The sequence below is a fragment of the Gadus chalcogrammus genome, chromosome 1 (genome assembly GCF_026213295.1).
Source record: "Gadus chalcogrammus isolate NIFS_2021 chromosome 1, NIFS_Gcha_1.0, whole genome shotgun sequence".
NCBI lineage: Eukaryota > Metazoa > Chordata > Actinopteri > Gadiformes > Gadidae > Gadus > Gadus chalcogrammus.
The window spans coordinates 7,295,969-7,313,512 of NC_079412.1; the positions used below are offsets into that span (position 1 = coordinate 7,295,969).

A 17,544-nucleotide genomic window follows, 5' to 3' on the forward strand; every position below is an offset into this window, starting at 1 on the left:
ATTCGACCGGCCAGCAGTTCAGCAAGTCAGTTTGTCAGCAGATAAGGTGAGGACCTGGTCGTCCAGTCAGACAGGAGCGGCCAGACCGAGTGGAGCTGAGGTCTGTCTATCAGCCGTTACTCACCCGGCTCAGTGAGTCCTTCTGTCGAGCTGCAGAACCTCTGCAGAACCAGGTCCAACAGCCCCCCCTTGAGAAGGCCCTCCCCTGCCTCGCTACCCACTGTAGGGGTCAGCATGGTCCTTGTGAGCATTCCTCTGTCATCACATTCACTGCAAGAAGCATTACTAGAGGAGGAGAGAGGCTGAGGAAGACAATTACGTGTGTGTGTGTGTGTGTGTGTGTGTGTGTGTGTGTGTGTGTGTGTGTGTGTGTGTGTGTGTGTGTGTGTGTGTGTGTGTGTGTGTGTGTGTGTGTGTTGGGTGGAGGAGATGGGAGGAACTACAGAGCTTGTTAGGGGAGAGGGGGTGTGAAGTCCCCATTGCTCCAATCTTTCTCAAATAGAAAGAGAACTTCAAGTAGCAAGACCAGTGGTGGGGATGAGGATGATGCAGATGGTTGCGGTACAGGTGTCATAAAGGTGAATTATGCACTGAATTAAAGGGAAATGGAGAGAAAGTAAGCATGGTAGACAGAGTCTCAGCCCAAACCTCCATAAAGAGTAATGAGTTCTGATCTTTTCCACTGATCGTTGTGTGCTAGAGATAATTGCTTCCATTTTGTTGCGCAGAGACGATTACAGTGTATGCTAGGCAGATAACCATCTGTAACAGTGGGGCTTAAGGCATCTAAAGGATTGTTGCTGTATCAGCAGCGTAGAAACTATAGGTTTAGAGAGCTCTGGGATGCCAGTGGCTGAAGGCTATTGTTGTAGTTACAACTCTCTACACCGACTCTCTCTCTAACCCTCGATAGAATTATAGCAGAATTGTAAATATGTACAAATTTAGATGACAAATTATTAATCGATGAAAAAAAAACTTGAAATGCTGTTCTTTAATGTTAATTCAATCAAATAAATCTCAGTCATTTGTAGTGAAACACCTTTGTCTGTAATTGCTACAAATCAGCAACAGACAGCTACGAATCACCAAACCTCAAATAATACTATTGTAGTCTCACAATGCTTGATTCAGCCGCTGTTATGATCTCTTGACTTTGTCCTGGCTTTTCTTTTTGCTGAAAAAACGCATGGGAGTGAGAAAAGAAGAGGAAGCAGAGAGTGAGGCTGACGTCTGTCTCGTGTCTTGTGTGGCAGATATGACCAGTCCACTGGGTTGCTTGGATTTGTGTGGACAACTAAATGTGAGGCGCTTGAAGAGCGTAGAGGGGAGGAGTGACAGTGGAGAGAGGAGACGACTTGGGGAGGTGGGTTGGGATTCGGGGGGCAATGCGGCATTAAGTCGTAGGGCACACGCTGCTGGTTAAATCCAGTATATGGCAAGTTGACACATAATCTTGTCCAAACGTGTTGAGAAGCTATCTCTGCATTGACCGTTAGAAAAAGCCCCCTCATACTAACTCTGCTCCACCAGCCCAATGGTAGATAGGGGCTCATCCCTGGACTCACTTTAATCACACCTTGCCATTTATCTTCCCACAAGGTCCCTCAGAAGCTGTAGTCAATTCTCCATTCTTCCCTTATTGTCTGCAATAAAGACCCAACTGATATAATGAATGCTCTCAGTCACACCATGGTGGAACAGTGGAACACCCTATTGCGCTGCAGAAAGGAGAGGGATGACAAAAGGCACCACCCAGTCCCTTTACCACAGGCGGTTCCTTTATTCCTGATCAGCTCCTTACTGACTGCAACTGCATTGGATTTCTGTATGGCAGCAGAGTGAATTTGTGTGAGGCCCGTACTGAATGCACTGCTAATACCCACCGCGGTGGGGGCAGTCGGTTCGTCAGGAGACGGGTGTGGAAGGGCTGGAGTTAGAGAGAGAGAGAGAGAGAGAGAGAGAGAGAGAGAGAGAGAGAGAGAGAGAGAGAGGAAAGATAGAATAACAGAAAGAACATGGGAGAGAGAAAGATGAAAGGCACGAGGCCCTGATATAAGAGAGATGCAGGAGTTAGGGGGTCATTAGTATACACTACCGGTTGAGGACCTGGGTGGGGACCGAGGTGCAGAAGTGAAGACATTTGTCCCCTTAAATTTTTGATTGTGAATCCTCAATTCTGCTTTAGCTTGAGAAAAAAAAAAGTTTTGCTATTTTATTGTGTCCATTTATGAGCAACATACACTCAAATTTGTCTGAGTTGATAAGGCTTAATAGCACTATTTACAATGTGTTGGATTCCCAAAGATGAGGGAGGGTTGGGGTTGTTATCACCCAATAACTTTGATTTTGGTGGTTGCTGATAGATTCTAAGGTAAAAAAAAATAGAATCTGCTTTGGGGATTGAATCATTTTAATGGAGCAAAATCCCAAGCAGAAAGAGATCAATGCTGCAGTAGGTCACTCGTGGGAGACCCATTCCCTGGATGCTATCTAGGTGCTTTCATGGTCTGTGATCCGGTGGGGTCAAATTGTGTTGTCCTGGCTAGGCTGGTGGATGTTCAATGCTAGATGAAATTGTGGTGCGATACCCTGAAGATATATTATATCTAGTCTGGATCACACAGGACATTTGCATGAGGAGACATACAATGTATAAAATGAAAATAGTTTACCCTACATTGAGGATACAGATAATGACAACCAAAAACAACCTTTTGGTTTGTGTGTATACTGTATGTGCATATAGCATGTAGATAGATTGGTAACTTATACACATATTTCTATGTGTAGAAGGAGGAGTAGAGGATGTGGCTCATGGAGGCGGGGTGGGGGGGGGGTTGTCTTCTTATGGTCCCGTTTGCTTCTCTGATCAACCAATCAGGCGAAGGAATTTGCTGAGTCAGTTCACCTACCCAGCTCCCTCCCCCCCCCCCTTGCACGCCCTCTTGCTTTCACCACTAACCCCCCGGTCCTGGTGCTGCTCACGTCCAGACGCAGGTAGGAGGAACTGCCGTGTGTTCTGGGGGAGTTGAGGCAGTTGCTGCTGCATCACACTGCAGCAAGTCCTTCCTCACACCCTTCACCCCCACCACTAGGGGCCAGTATTAGGGCGAGGGCGGCCGGGAGAATGGTATCGAGAATGGTGCTAGGCCTCCACCTAAACCTCACTGCCTAAACCTATGACGCACCATTTGCAATGCTTCCGTAGTTGATATCAAACTCATCCTTCCTAACCAAGTTGTAATAAAAAGCAATACAGGAATACTGCGATGAGCAATTCACCATCCCCACACCATCGCACCTCTGCTACCTGCTGGAAGGGTAAACGTCTTATTAGACAGAATAAATATTGTCAGCCATAGAAGATTACGTTTACAACCAGAATACCGGTAAGCTTGTTGTATAACTGTCGAAGGAGATGACTCGAACATAGTAGGAAACAGAAATCTTAGTTATCTGTGTTCATTATGTTCCTTTGAGACATTAATATTATTTTATTTTATTTTATTCAATAATTGTATCATCCCAATGGCATTAACCACTTGATTGACAATAATTGTCTGTCGAACTTTGACACACGGTTTCAAGACTTTGCCTTATTTGAGCCAATATCTACATTTATGTGCTATCCATTTGGGGAAGATGTTGAGGTTGATTTCCTCGCATCAATAATTGCAGCATTGTTTTCCGAACTCGTCAGCAGTGAAGAATGAGATTTTGATAGTACAAGCTGATATTGAGTCCAGGGCTCATGGACAATTTTGGAACTTACTCACAAAGTAGTATTCAAACATCAGGAAATGGGCTACCTCCCTGACTACATTATTTGCCTTTACTAATGACAACTTATGCCAGTCACTCTTTTCCCACATGAAGATTATTAAGTCTAAATACCGGTCCACCATGACTGATGGTCATTTGGAAGCCTTGCTTGGGACGAGCTACCAGCAGCTACTGTCCGGACTATGCAATCCTGGCTGACTCCATTCAGGGCAAGTCAGAGTATGTAATCAGTATATATAATAAAAATGGTTTCGCATCTTGCTAAAGTAGGTAGATCATTTTTACCTGCTAGTTTTGAGAGTAGTTCGCAAGCCGAAAAAGTGTTAGCACCCCTGGCTTAGAGCGTATGTATTTTTTTTGAAAATCGTTCTCAATTGACTTTATGGCCTTTTAATATTCTCAAGCTATAATGTCTGCATCTTTTTATAAGGATGAATATTGGAGAGTTGAAAAATCTGCAGAGCGTAGTACAGTGTGTGGTGTACGCAGACTGATGCTTATCCTGATCCGTGTGGTTGAGTCGATGATGGCTTCTGGCAGCACGCCGGCCTGTTGGGGGCCTGGGTCTCTGGTCGCCGCACCTCCAGTGTAAAGGGTCTCTGGTCGCCGCACCTCCAGTGTAAAGGGTCTCTGGTCGCCTCCCCCTAACCAACACACCTCCAGTGTAAAGGGTCTCTGGTCGCCGCACCTCCAGTGTAAAGGGTCTCTGGTCGCCTCCCCCTAACCAACACACCTCCAGTGTAAAGGGTCTCTGGTCGCCTCCCCCTGACCAACACACCTCCAGTGTAAAGGGTCTCTGGTCGCCTCCCCCTGACCAACACACCTCCAGTGTAAAGGGTCTCTGGTCGCCTCCCCCTGACCAACACACCTCCAGTGTAAACCCTGACACCACAACCACCCACCAAGCAAGAGCCAGCCGTCAGCAGCAGGAGACAGAGGGACAGAGAGAGAGAACAGAGTGGAGGAGAAGGGAGAGAGATAGAAGGCATTTTGCACTGCCAAGCAGGTTTGTTCGCTCCTCGACAGATGTATATTGAGGGGTATATTCCCCGTTCGTCAAGGAGCCGGTTTTCTTGGTTAATTGGAGCAGGCGGGACGATGCACAGAGTCCTCTTTAGAATAATTAGCAAACGCTTATAGAGAGAAGACAGACGGTGTCCAACGCGCCTGTCAAGTCCAGCTGTCAATAAATGTACACAGCGTTCATTTGGAGGGGGACATATACCGCCGTATGCCAGGTTGATTGGGGTCAGGGGGGGTGAGTTGGGTCCGGGGGGGAACACCAGTGTCGGGGTGTGTCTCCCTCTCCTCTAGGGGCTATACATAGCGCTGTCCTGGCTGCTCCTTCATTGGCTGGCTAGTGCTTCGAACGTCCCTCCCTTGGGGACACTGCAAAACCCATGCTGACCTTCTCTCCGTGACCCCATGGGCTGTCGTTACCGCTACCATCTCTTTATCTGCCTTCCTGTCTCTGTTTCAACCCCCGACTCACTTTCCTCTCTCTCTCTCTCCCTCTCTCTCTCTCTCTCTCTCTCTCTCTCTCTCTCTCTACAATGCTGGGTGCCAGGGTCCAGCTGTCCCCAACACTCATTCCTCTTGTCTCCAATATAAGGTCAGGAATGCAGAGGACGGCAGAGTCCCAGAATAGATAAATATTCACATGATAGAGGGCACCCAGCACACACACGCACACACACATGCATACGTATACATTCACACATACACATGCATACACAAACACATTCATCCACACACATACATATTCAAACACAATACATGCATTCTCTGAAACACACACACACAGACACGCACTAAAACAGACACTTTTATAAACACTGGCATGCACACACACAGGTTCTCTGAAACACATGCCCATACATATACACACACATCCATATCCACAGACACACAACCGCACTTAAAGCCATCTGACGGCCAGGGGGTCCCTGCAGCAGCTCAGCGGGAGACGGCTCCCCCTGCAGGCCACGGTTAGCAGGCGTCTGAGGAGGTTAATGCTAAAGCAACAAGGGCTGTCAGGGTTGTGTTTGAAGATCTGAGCGGAGCGTCTGGAGGAGCAGGCCCGAGGCCGGGCTGTGCACGGTGATCTCAGAGTGCACGCGGTGTGACAGTAGGACTGACGGAGGGAATGTCTACTTAAGCTGGAGAAAACCTGTGATGAAAAGCATTTCAAGTGCCGCACTTTCTCCTCTGAGGTCGATATCGTCTCGTAGATATCCTTGCTTGATGGATACACACGAACACACACACACACACACCCACACACACACACACACACACAGACACACACACACACACACACACACACACACACACACACACACACACACACACACACACACACACACTCACATTCCCTTATCCTCTCTATCATTACCACATAAGAGCAATCATTCACCATTGTTTGTGCGAGCAGAAAGCGCTCAATCTGGAGACTTCTGATGCACACATCCACACGCAGACCCGCATACAGTACAGATACACGTACGCATCCAGACACAACCCCACGCACAGTAGGTCTACACATTCTGCAGTGCTGCGTGTTGCAGACGCTGGAGGACAGCAGTTCACTGACAGGTCTGGACCTCAGGCCAGACCATTTTTCTCTTCTCCTCCACTGTGTGTTCTGTGTGTGTGTGTGTGTGTGTGTGTGTGTGTGTGTGTGTGTGTGTGTGTGTGTGTGTGTGTGTGTGTGTGTGTGTGTGTGTGTGTGTGTGTGTGTGTGTGTGTGTGTGTGTGTGTGTGCATGTGTGTTTTTGTTTCCTTCACTTCTTCTCCATCGTGTCCTTTTCCTACATCAACATGTTGACGTCAATGATTCTTTAATTAAATATAAAAAAACAACTAAGAGATAAAAAGAGAGTGAATAATCTCACTCCTTGACAGTCTAGTATCTTTTTATGTCTGTTAGTTTTTTTAATCAACTGGAATTAAAAATAAATGTACTCATTTAAGTGTGAATTAATCGAGCCGTGCATTGTAAGAGAGAGACAATCAATTTGATTTTGGATCAAAAGATATTGAATTCGTAAGCAAGGTGACGATGATTTTGTCCAATATTAGGCATATATATATATTTATATATATATTAAGTCATAGCCTTGGCCTTGGAAGGAACAATATCACTATCTTGTGAATGTACAAGCCCATAACTTTTAGGATTGATGAGTATTTGATTGTGAGGAAACATCGTTTTACCGCGAGTGAGTGTTAAAAAAAAAATGAATGTATGCAGGCGTGCATGTGTGCATCAATCTGTTTAAACACACGCAAACTAAACACGTAACGCATAATATAGTCCAATGTACATTAACGGGGGGACACATGCATATTAGGAAAACAAGTCAATAACGATAATGTATACAATACTGGTAAGAAACGATGTGTGTTAATGTATTGCCGCATACCATTAACTAGACCCACAGTTGCGGGCACAGGAACGCATAACATGTGTGTGTTACGTTTTTTTTGCCGCAATTTACATGACGACTCAGCTATTCCATGTGTGAATCAGGCCATATTATTTGGCCATAAACTGAGCCATTTGAAGTTTGAAATTCATGTGGTCATGCATCTGTCTCATCGGAGACTGCAAAGGCGCTGTCAAAATATCAACTTGTCAGGTTCAAATGCACTCATGGATCTTAAAGGGGATGAGACTCTCATTGGTTTATTGCACGTTACGCCCAAACCACACCTACGGGTAATTAGGCTTCTTCAGGGCAACTCTTTTTAGATTTGCGTCGGGCGCAAGAGTCCTTTATCCGCTGGTATAATAGCAACTGCGGCAGAAACCCGCCCACAAAGCTACTTCCGATTTGTGCTTCTCACTTGCGTATCAGACCGTTAAAATAGGGCCCACAGTTTTTGGAACTTTTCATATGTAGCATCTATCATAACGATCATACACAGAAATGGTACTAGCTTAAAAAAATATATAGATATAGATAGAGAGAGAATGAGTAACCCTAACCCTTTTCAGAGAGAGAGAGAGAGAGAGAGAGAGAGAGAGAGAGAGAGAGAGAGAGAGAGAGAGAGAGAGAGAGAGAGAGAGAGAGAGAGAGAGAGAGAGAGAGAGAGAGAGAGAGAGAGAGAGAGAATTGAAATATTCAAGGTCAAACAGAGTTAATTGTCCCTGCTGTCCTTTCAAGCTAGCTTCATAAGCAGTGTTGGCAAGTTCATTAATTAAGTGTATGCCTTAGTTTGTCTGAAGTCATTCAATGCACACAATTTACTTATGCTTGAGGATTGTTTGCTCTCTCGCTCTCCTTCTGTTGCTCTTGTTTCCATCCATTCTTTCTTTCTTTGTTAATACATATATTTGCACTCCTTGATATCCATTTCTCTTTCTCTCTTTATTTTTACAATTGCACTTAGTATTGAACTTGTATTTTGTCTTGTGTTTTATGTTGCAACTGACTGCTGTCCATCTTGGCCAGGTCTCTTTTGTAAAAGAGATATTAATCGCAATGAGATTAACCTGGTAGAATAAAGGATACATATATATTTTGTTTCTATGCAAAAAGGTACAAGGTTGCCCAATACAAGGGCAACTTCTCAATATGATGCCCAATAATCAATGACAACCAGTGTTTGTGGTGTGTGTGTGTGTGTGTGTGTGTGTGTGTGTGTGTGTGTGTGTGTGTGTGTGTGTGTGTGTGTGTGTGTGTGTGTGTGTGTGTGTGTGTGTGTGTGTGTGTGTGTGTGTGTGTCTGCGTGTGTGTGTGTGTGTGTGTGTGTGTGTGTGTGTGTGTGTGTGTGTGTGTGTGTCTCTGCACCTGTGTGAGTTTGCCATTCATTTCTCTCCATATATATGAGTATGCACACAACCTGTGTTTGTGATCCCAGTTTTCCTGAATCTTTGCTTCCTTTTCCTTTTGTATCTTTCAGGAATTCAGGCAGAGATCTTTTGGACAACCTCTCCCTCTCACCGTTCCTTGCTTCCTAGTCCAACATCCCAGCCAAAAATGCTTTGCTAAAGCTGGTAAAATGGAACCAAATCAACTGTTAAATGGATTTGGTCCCCTTCAACCAGCTGTAGCTGTGCATTGATCACAGCCAAACTGACATGAACAAGGAGTGACAGACACACAAAAATACAACGAAATAAGTAAAGAAGAGGGATGATGATGGTGGAAAAACCCTGGGAAGTGATGATTAGACGAGGCTCATAGTCCCGCTTGGCCTTCAGACAGCCACTTTAAATCTGTCAAATCCAGTGCTCGTACAGAGACAGTTGGACAGCCATTGGATCTAGGGGCGGCTAGCCAAGCAAGAATCAATGATTGTGGGGATTTATCTAATCAAACACATTTCCTCAAAGCATTTCCAAATGTCCAGGTAAGTGACCATGTACTGTATACATTTGTCCGTTGTTATAGATTATAGGAATATCTAGATTGTATGTTCAGGTTTGTTGCGTGAAAGCAGGAGTGTCGTGTGATTAAAAAGCTAACTTTGTGTGTGTGTGATATTACTCTTGCACAAATGTCTGTGCACACATACACACCTATGTGATACCTTATGCTAATGTCTGATCAATAAAGGCCCATCCTTGAGTTACCTAAACTGCTGAAGTGATCTTTGCTTGGACGTGTGGTCTTACTGGGGAGAGATGGCTGATATAGTGAGGTCAGTTCGGGCTGGCAGTGTGGTGAGCAGTGGCGGTCTTAACATAGGTAGGAGGCATAGGTAGCTGGCCGTTTTTTTTAACACAAACAGAGACGAAGCAAGACGAGTCTTAACGTGAAAATAAAATTAAGGGGTTAGGAAAAGGGTTAATAAATAAAGTTACCCAAGTGGCTCAAATAAAAGAAAAAAGCGAAAAGACACCAGTAAGTATTTGGCCACGCTGCCAAAGATTACACACTTTTTTACGGCTACTGTTTGGGATACAGACAGGAATAAAGCGTTGAACATGCCGCTACAGCAGCAGCAGCTAGCTTTGAAGTGGCGCTAGGTGAAGACCTTTGAGAAGACGTAAATAAGTAGGACTCTGTGTCAGAAGTGTGTGATGTGGAGAACAATCTATCTTTTCTCTCTCATACTCTCTCTGTCACTCTTTCTCTCGTACATGGGTTTTTTTTGTAGAATGATTGAAATGTCAATCTCAACTGCAATGCCAATTGCAACCTTGCTCACACATACAGGGCCCTATCTTGCATCCGGCGCAATTGACTTTCTACACTGACGCATGTGTCGTTGCTAGTTTGCAACTGGCGCAGAGCGTTCTTTTCCCTCCACCGCTACTCGCATGTAAATTAGGGAATGATCTTATGCCCCAAGGGGCGGTTCGGCGAAAGGAGGAGGCGTGTTCTGGCGCAAACGTTCCCTGGTGCTATTTAGATTTTTCAGAAAACAATTGCGCCACAAACCAGGAAATAACTGGTTTAAAATCAGTAGCGTGTTGTTCAGATGTTATTTTAAGGGCGCATGAATAATGTTGCTTGTGCACCTCGCGCATATACTTCTCTCATCTACCTAGCCACACATTCTTGGTAAATTATTTGGGAAAGAACAGCTGATACAGCGGTAATAACTTGTACTTTTAATTCAATGCACCTGCAAACACCGTACAGCAAACACCTATTTTCTTGACACAAACATCATGTACAAGTACACCTAAACACGTAACGCATAATACAGTCCATGGCAATGTATATTAACGGGGGGACACATGCATATTAGGTACACAAGTCGATAACGATAAGTCATACAATAGTGGTAAGAAACGATGTTTGTTAATGTATGCCGTACATCATTAAATAGAATCACAGTTACCGCATATCATGTGTGTTGAGTTTTCTTTGACAAAATTTATTTGAGGACTCAGTGTTTCTGAAGTTGTTGAAGAAAACGCTATTCCATGTGTGAATTAGGCCATATTATTTGGCAATAAACTGAACCATTTGAAGTTTGAAATTCATGTGGTCATGCATCTGTCTCATCGGAGACTGCAAATGCGCTGTCAAAATATCAACTCGTCAGATTCAAATGAGCTCATGGCTCTTAAAGGGGATGGGAGATGGCACTCACATTGGTTTATTGCAAGTTATGCGTAATCAGGCTACTTCAGACCAACCCTTTTTAGATTTGCGCCGGGCGCATCTGCCGGTAAAATAGCAACATCGAACCGCCAACAAAGCTACTTGCGCTTGGCGCTTCTCACTTGTGTTCCAGACCGTTAAAATAGGGCACTCAAAGTCAATTATTCATCTTGACAATATTTGCTAACTATATGTATATGACTGTTTGTGTGACTATTAGTTTGTGTAGTGTTACACTTTGTGTGTTCTCTGCTTTCCAACTTAATTTTTGAAGTAAAGTGTACGAAGGTTTTTATTCCCGTTCTCTTTTAAAGATCGGATGAGGTGGGCCCCATACATATCTTCGCCTTTGGCCCAAATTTGCTAAATCCGCCACTGACGCAGACATTAGGGTTGGTCTGGTCTTGGCAGGTAGCCAGTTCAGCTGAACATTGTACTTTATTATAGTAACAAATAAATATTTTACTTTTTGTACTTCATTACATCTCCAAAAGACAGTTTAAACATTTTCTTAATGTAGTGTTTATCATTTAACTTTTTAGCAATTACTGTACTGTGAGTTTTGAGTATTCTCAGAACTCCAACAATGATCCAGTATCAACTGTAGGTTTACAGTATGACTCTTGGAAGCAGGGATTATGAGTTTGGCACATTTGAGCTCATTGGATTGACAAATATGCATTGTATATAAGATTATGTCAATGCAATATTTATATTATATATTCACAGTATTGCATTACAATATGGCAACAGTCTTTATACTGTATGTACCATACAATTGCAACCTATTAATCTTTTTAAAAGGACGCTATTTCTAAACAATTTTATACATTTAATTTGTATCATTGCCTCATAAAGCCAAATCATATGTAAACAGTATTTTGATGGAAGTGTTTTGAATTAATCACCCCAGTGTTTAAATGATGCTCTCTAAGAGATATTCATTCATATGTTTATCGTTTTGGTGGTAAGAATCCGTTTTGAGAAGACAGTATATGGCTTTAAGTGCCGTGTTTCATTTTGAAAGAAATTTGTGGAATTTTTACCAAATGGTTAACTCTTTTCAGTTTTGTGTTTTGAGTATTAGTTAGTAATACTGATTAGTATTAGTTTCAGAAAACGAAAAGAGGAAATATTATGAAAACAGCACTTTTCCTGGGATTTGGTGTTGTTTTGGGTCTCTGGTGCTCCCACACGCTTAAAAACTTTGAAAAAAGTCAGTAGGCCTACATGATTTTTTGAGTGAGACATGCATTTCTGAAAGTACCGCGCCTACAGCTACCAAACGAGCGAGTCCGTTTCTGCGCCCCCTCCTATGTAGGAAGGGGGTACATTTGAATATTACCTCCCACTTCCCCACCTCCCTCCAATCAGAGCATAGCTAAGATTTAGTGGACCAGCGGACGAGCGCTGCTGTTCTGCCGCCGAGTTCCCCCCGCCGGAGCCGCCGGTCTGTCGCCGAAGCTTCGGCGGCAGTCCGGAGGAGGAGACATGGAGGAGAAAGGGATTGTACTCCCGGAGCTGAGCTGCCCGACTGCCGCTGAGCTCCCCCCGCCGGAGCTGCCGGACTGCCGCCCAATCTTCGGAAGCAGCTTCGGCGGCAGTCCGGCAGCACTGCATGCAGCACTCACCTAATTACAAATTGCCATTATCATAACTTTACCTTAAAATCAACTACCAGGTTAAGTTACTAGTTAGATCATGGCTAGCCCTACTCTGCGCTAATTAACTATCTTTTTTTATGCCTTTACGATAGCAAACAAATCTGCAAATTGTGGTCATCTTTTGAGTAGTCTCGCAAAGCCAGACCAAACTACAGCAAGTAGAATATCTTTTGAGTAACATTAACAGATTGATAATAAAAAAAAGAAATTTTTGAGTTCAAGTACGAAAATCAAACTGAGTTAACAGATTGTAAAGGTCCCATGGCATGCTACTTTATGCATGCTTTAATATAGATATAAGTGGGTCCCTAACACCGTGGTGCAGAATTAAAGCCACTACGAGCCAGTCGCACATTGAGCTTTCCCCAAACACGCCGTTTCGGTGTCTGTAGCTTTAATGCAAATGAGGAGGAGAGAGGGGGTCAAGGAGGAGGGTGGGGGTGTTGCCCTGAGTAGCTTGAGGCTACGGTACCATGCGCTCTGTTTACAGTGGATGTGTCGCAATGGCGAGGCACACTTTGGCTGTGTTCTGTAAATATTCTAGAACACTCCGGGTGCTCCGGCGGGATTCCTGGAGCTATATATCTAAATAATATCATATTATACGTAGATATCTATATCATATAATAAATATTATCACGGCCAAAAGCTGTGTGCGCCTCCAGGGTTCTTCGACGTCTCTTGTTCTTCCACGTCCACATCAATCCGAAGTATACTGAACGACGACATGGAGGAGAAAGGGATTGTTGCACGCGATAGAGTACTAAAGTGAAAACGTCACGTTGTCCTGGCAACCGGATTTTCAGTTCTAAACAGTCGAATGAGAGATGGCATTTTCCATTGCTGCCATGTGTTGTTTCTTTCAGAATGAAAATAAATCAATTTCAAGAGGTGAAAATCACTACCAATCGAAACATGTCGAGGCTTTCATGTATTCCCCTGGGGTATTAAAAGGAAAAGTTTGACGACGTTACTTTAGTTAATTTTTTTTATAAGAAGATAATCTATTCTCAATATTACTTACATTATCGGGAAAGCAAACTCGCAAATCAATTCGCAAAGAAATCGTTCATTTTCTATAAAACGTTTGTGTGGCATAGGATTTCCCCTTGTTAATTTGGTTTGCGTAGAGCCGAATATCGGTTGCTATGGAAATGTGACGCCACACTTTAGTACTCTATTGTTGACGGCGATTGTCCCCGCCGGAGCCTCGCTGCCGAGGGACCACAGCGGGCAGCGGTCAGCGGTCAGCGCTTGGGCACCACCGCCTCCTGCAGTGGGCAGCGGGTAGCGGGCGAGCGGGGCTCAAGGTAGGCTGGTAGACTGATCTACCCAGCACAGATCTAGGTGGACACGCCCACTAGTGATGTCATGTGGCTTGTAAGGCTAATCACACTCACACCTGGTGGTAAAGGCAGCAGCAAGTGATTGGTCTGCTCACTCAAACTCGACGTTGCTTACGGTACGAGTTCTAAATAAAAGGTTAATTTACACAAACTCAGATTACGTTTTATTACTTTAATAGAGCACTTCAGTCATTCACTAATTCAAAGATGAAGGAATTAGCCGGCTTTTATAACAATGCATAGCGCACAATTTGCCATAACAACCTTGCATGTGATAGCTCAGCCGTAAATTGTTTTATTGTTGCCTTAGGAAATAGACCCTCAATGTGTATTGACAACAAACAAACCAATATACAAATTTCTCTCAAAGAATGTTTTTAAACCCATTCTAATACAGAATCTATATCAAACTATTTCATCTTTTACTTAGAATATGCCTGCCATTTTGTTTGTTTTTGCAGACAGTTACGTTACGTGGACGTACACAGGCCTATAAAAAAGAATAGGCCAAAGAAGTCTAGGCATCTCAGAATTTTTTTGCTGTTATTGTGAAACGACTAAGATTTCTGCTGTGAACCTGGGTTGAAATCAACGATCCACCTGAATAAAGACTCAAATCCAAGCACCAGCCGATCATGAAGTGGAGATCAATGTATTATTCCTTCAACCCAATGATCACACATGATGATGTATAGCTAGCCTCTGTCATTAATGTTAAAAGTTGTTCAGTCATCAGCCTTGTCCATTAATGAGATCTGTTGTCGATCACTCAATAGGTTACCTATAGGGACACCTATTGTTAATGTTAAGACATGGTGTTACTGCATATCATAACACATCTTAACATTTTGGAGCCAATAGGTTGGAAGATTCCAACCTATTGGAATCTTCCAAAGCGACTGGATGGTGAGACGACCCAACTGGGGCTGACCAGTTCAGCATAGCACGGTAATCTTCCTGCAGATGGTGTGCCACAGTGCAGTCCAGAAACCAACAGGATGTTCCTCTGCGCTGACGATCCTGGCTGTCTGCAAAGCTATACAGTTCATGGCTGCGATGTACCCATCCCTTGCACAACCAAGGAAAAGGCTCTGGGTTAAAAATAAGAGGCAATCCGTTGCAATTGCAATACCCTACCCTAACCCTATTACAGTAACAATAATAATTATACTCTGATAATGTTTTTGCGACTAAGTGCAACTAAACATTTGGAGCGTATAGCTTGTATATTACCTTTGCAGGATATTGTACTGGATATTTAAAAAAAGTGAACCACCTTTGCTTTTCACGAAAGGGCTTAAATACAACCCCTTGCGTCAGCAAGCATTCTATACGGCCTGTGCCACATAGTGTTTCATCCGTTTTTTACACCAGTGCTTCACATGCCAACATTCATTTGGTTCTCCACTGGTTCCACTCTCTCTCACACACACACACACACACACACACACACACACACACACACACACACACACACACACACACACACACACACACACACACACACACACACACACACACACACACACTAAGTAATGGTTCTATTCGTAAGAAAATAGAAGAGAGAGCGAGAAGCCTAATCATTGTCAGAATAGCCTACCTACCTGACAAACCAAAAGCTGAGAAAGGCCCAAGAGAAAAATGATGCATTGTGTTAACGTCTTTCAATTTTGATAACAAGATTATAAAACTCCTCTGTTTACTCAAACGGCACAATTTGCTCCCAGCCTGTTGACACGAAAGGGTCGTTAAGGAGGTCACTTGAAATTATCACTTGCTGCAGGTTACCGGTTCCTACTACATCCAATGTTTGCAGAATCTCCAAGAGGTTGTGTTACCATTTGTCATTGCTCTGGATATTGCGCAAATGAAGTTTAATGATATAAACACAAGTTCTAGGAATTGTAGAATCGTAAGAGATGAAGGCACAGCTGGGCATTGATTCAGAGACATTTGTTCTAGTTAGGCCTACCTAATCAGTTTGTACAACGTAAAATATGATCTAATCATATAATATAATATTGAGACCTTTGTCATGTTATTTCATCATTTATTGACTACTTGTGAATGGCTTATTAATTAAAAAAATATTATAAAGTGTTAATGGTTAGCTTTGGGTTAACCCTAACCCAAAGCTCTATAACTAGTTAATAATATTTTCACACAATTAATGTCACACTTTTCCTTAGTTTGACACCTTTAATATACCCGATTAGAGTACTTTGTTAATGTAGGTTATCTTTCTACTAAGTTGTTCAGCAAGGTAGCCTGCTTCCACTGTTTCAAAGGAATTTAGGCCTTTTAAATTAATTTGACTAGAGAGATTATCTACGTTTTAGGGATCAAAAACGTCCACTAACTGAAATGTAAAAGGTTTAGCCTTCCTATCAAACGCTAAATAGAAATGTTACACTTCTCTAGGGATGAGTTCATAATAGTCAGAATTTCCGGCTGATTAGCTGGTTAGCAACGCTAACCAGATCATCTCATGTGGCTTCATTACAACCATTGGCCTAGAGGTGATGGCGCCGTAGGGGCTTGATATCATTGGACAAGCTGCCATCAGACTGATCAGAAGGGCTCTAACGCCTCCTGCTGTCATCGCGCCGAACTCCATTAGGCGGAACCTGTCGGCGGTGGCGATGCCGCGTCGTGGATTAATCTCAATGTATTTAAATGCGCGAGACGGCGTCCACATCATGTACCTGTGTGACCGTAAGGTAAGCTCTTTATTCCACAGTCCGTGGTGATGATATGACAGGGATGCTCTCTCCGTGCTCAGCCTCAGCTGTGTGCCTGACGCACATGTTCAGATGCCATGCTAGACAATCCATGACATGCCTTCTGTCTACATTTTGACTGTCGATGATAACAATCTCTAACACGAGTGACCATCGTTTATACTACGATCGCAAATGTTTCTGCAGGATAATAGGGTTTCAATGGACGAACAAAAGAGGCGGTCAGCGTGGTGTCGTTATTATTTGTTAAGGTAGGCTCCATATCTGTAATCCACTGGTGGTCTGATTCCATTGTCATGTGTTTTGAAGTAGGATATACAGCAGCACGTCTTAATTTTACGATACATATGAAGCTCGACGTGTGATGATGTTGGAAAAAGACACTTACACAAGGTATCTGACAGTAGAGTTTGTTCATGTAACACGGAAGAGGTTCCTTGTTTGGCGCTTTAATTTCTTAAGATGTTTTGGAATAAGATGATCCACCCCATGTTGTGAACCATGCAGCTAATTAAGGTGGTCCATGGCTCAGTGATGCTCGTTAGCCTGGCTATTGCCAGACCAAGCTCAATCGTAGATTGCACGTTGGTGTGGGGAAGTTGCTGTCATTTTCTTCAGCACAAGAGGCAGGATTAATGGGCCTAGTTCAACTGTCTATACGCAATTCGCTGCTTGCCGTCGCTTCCCTGTGTGTTAAACCAGCCAATAGCGAGCCGGGGGGTGGGGGGGGGGTGATGGCTTGGTGATGGCTTCCGCCATCACCAAAAATGTATTCCTCTCCTCCAGACTCTTCTGCAGGGCGAATTCAAATTGCCGGCAGAAAGGGCTGGGGGTAGGCCTACCCAGTCTACACTTTTGGACCATTAAAAAATATATTGAATAAACTCTAATTAAGGGATGATACTTGAGTTGAGTTCGTTGTGTAACCCCATTCATTCATTCA

General features: G+C 43.6%; 1 protein-coding gene across 9 annotated transcripts in view; it reads left to right on the forward strand.

Annotated features, from left to right (window-relative positions):
- The first annotated feature begins 16,012 nt into the window (after positions 1-16,012).
- The window catches only part of slco4a1 (solute carrier organic anion transporter family, member 4A1), a 43,655-nt gene continuing 42,123 nt past the window's right edge, over positions 16,013-17,544 (forward strand). For 4 of the 9 annotated variants that reach the window (XM_056586378.1, XM_056586403.1, XM_056586422.1 and 1 more), the window contains exon 1: positions 16,013-16,852. Coding sequence is in view for 4 of the 9 variants with exons in the window: in XM_056586361.1 (XP_056442336.1) it covers positions 16,503-16,580; positions 16,788-16,852 (143 nt within the window). In the remaining 5 variants the exon portion in view is untranslated. The remainder of the gene's footprint in view (positions 16,853-17,544) is intronic. The other 5 variants (XM_056586361.1, XM_056586449.1, XM_056586386.1 and 2 more) reach the window with 4 other exon arrangements.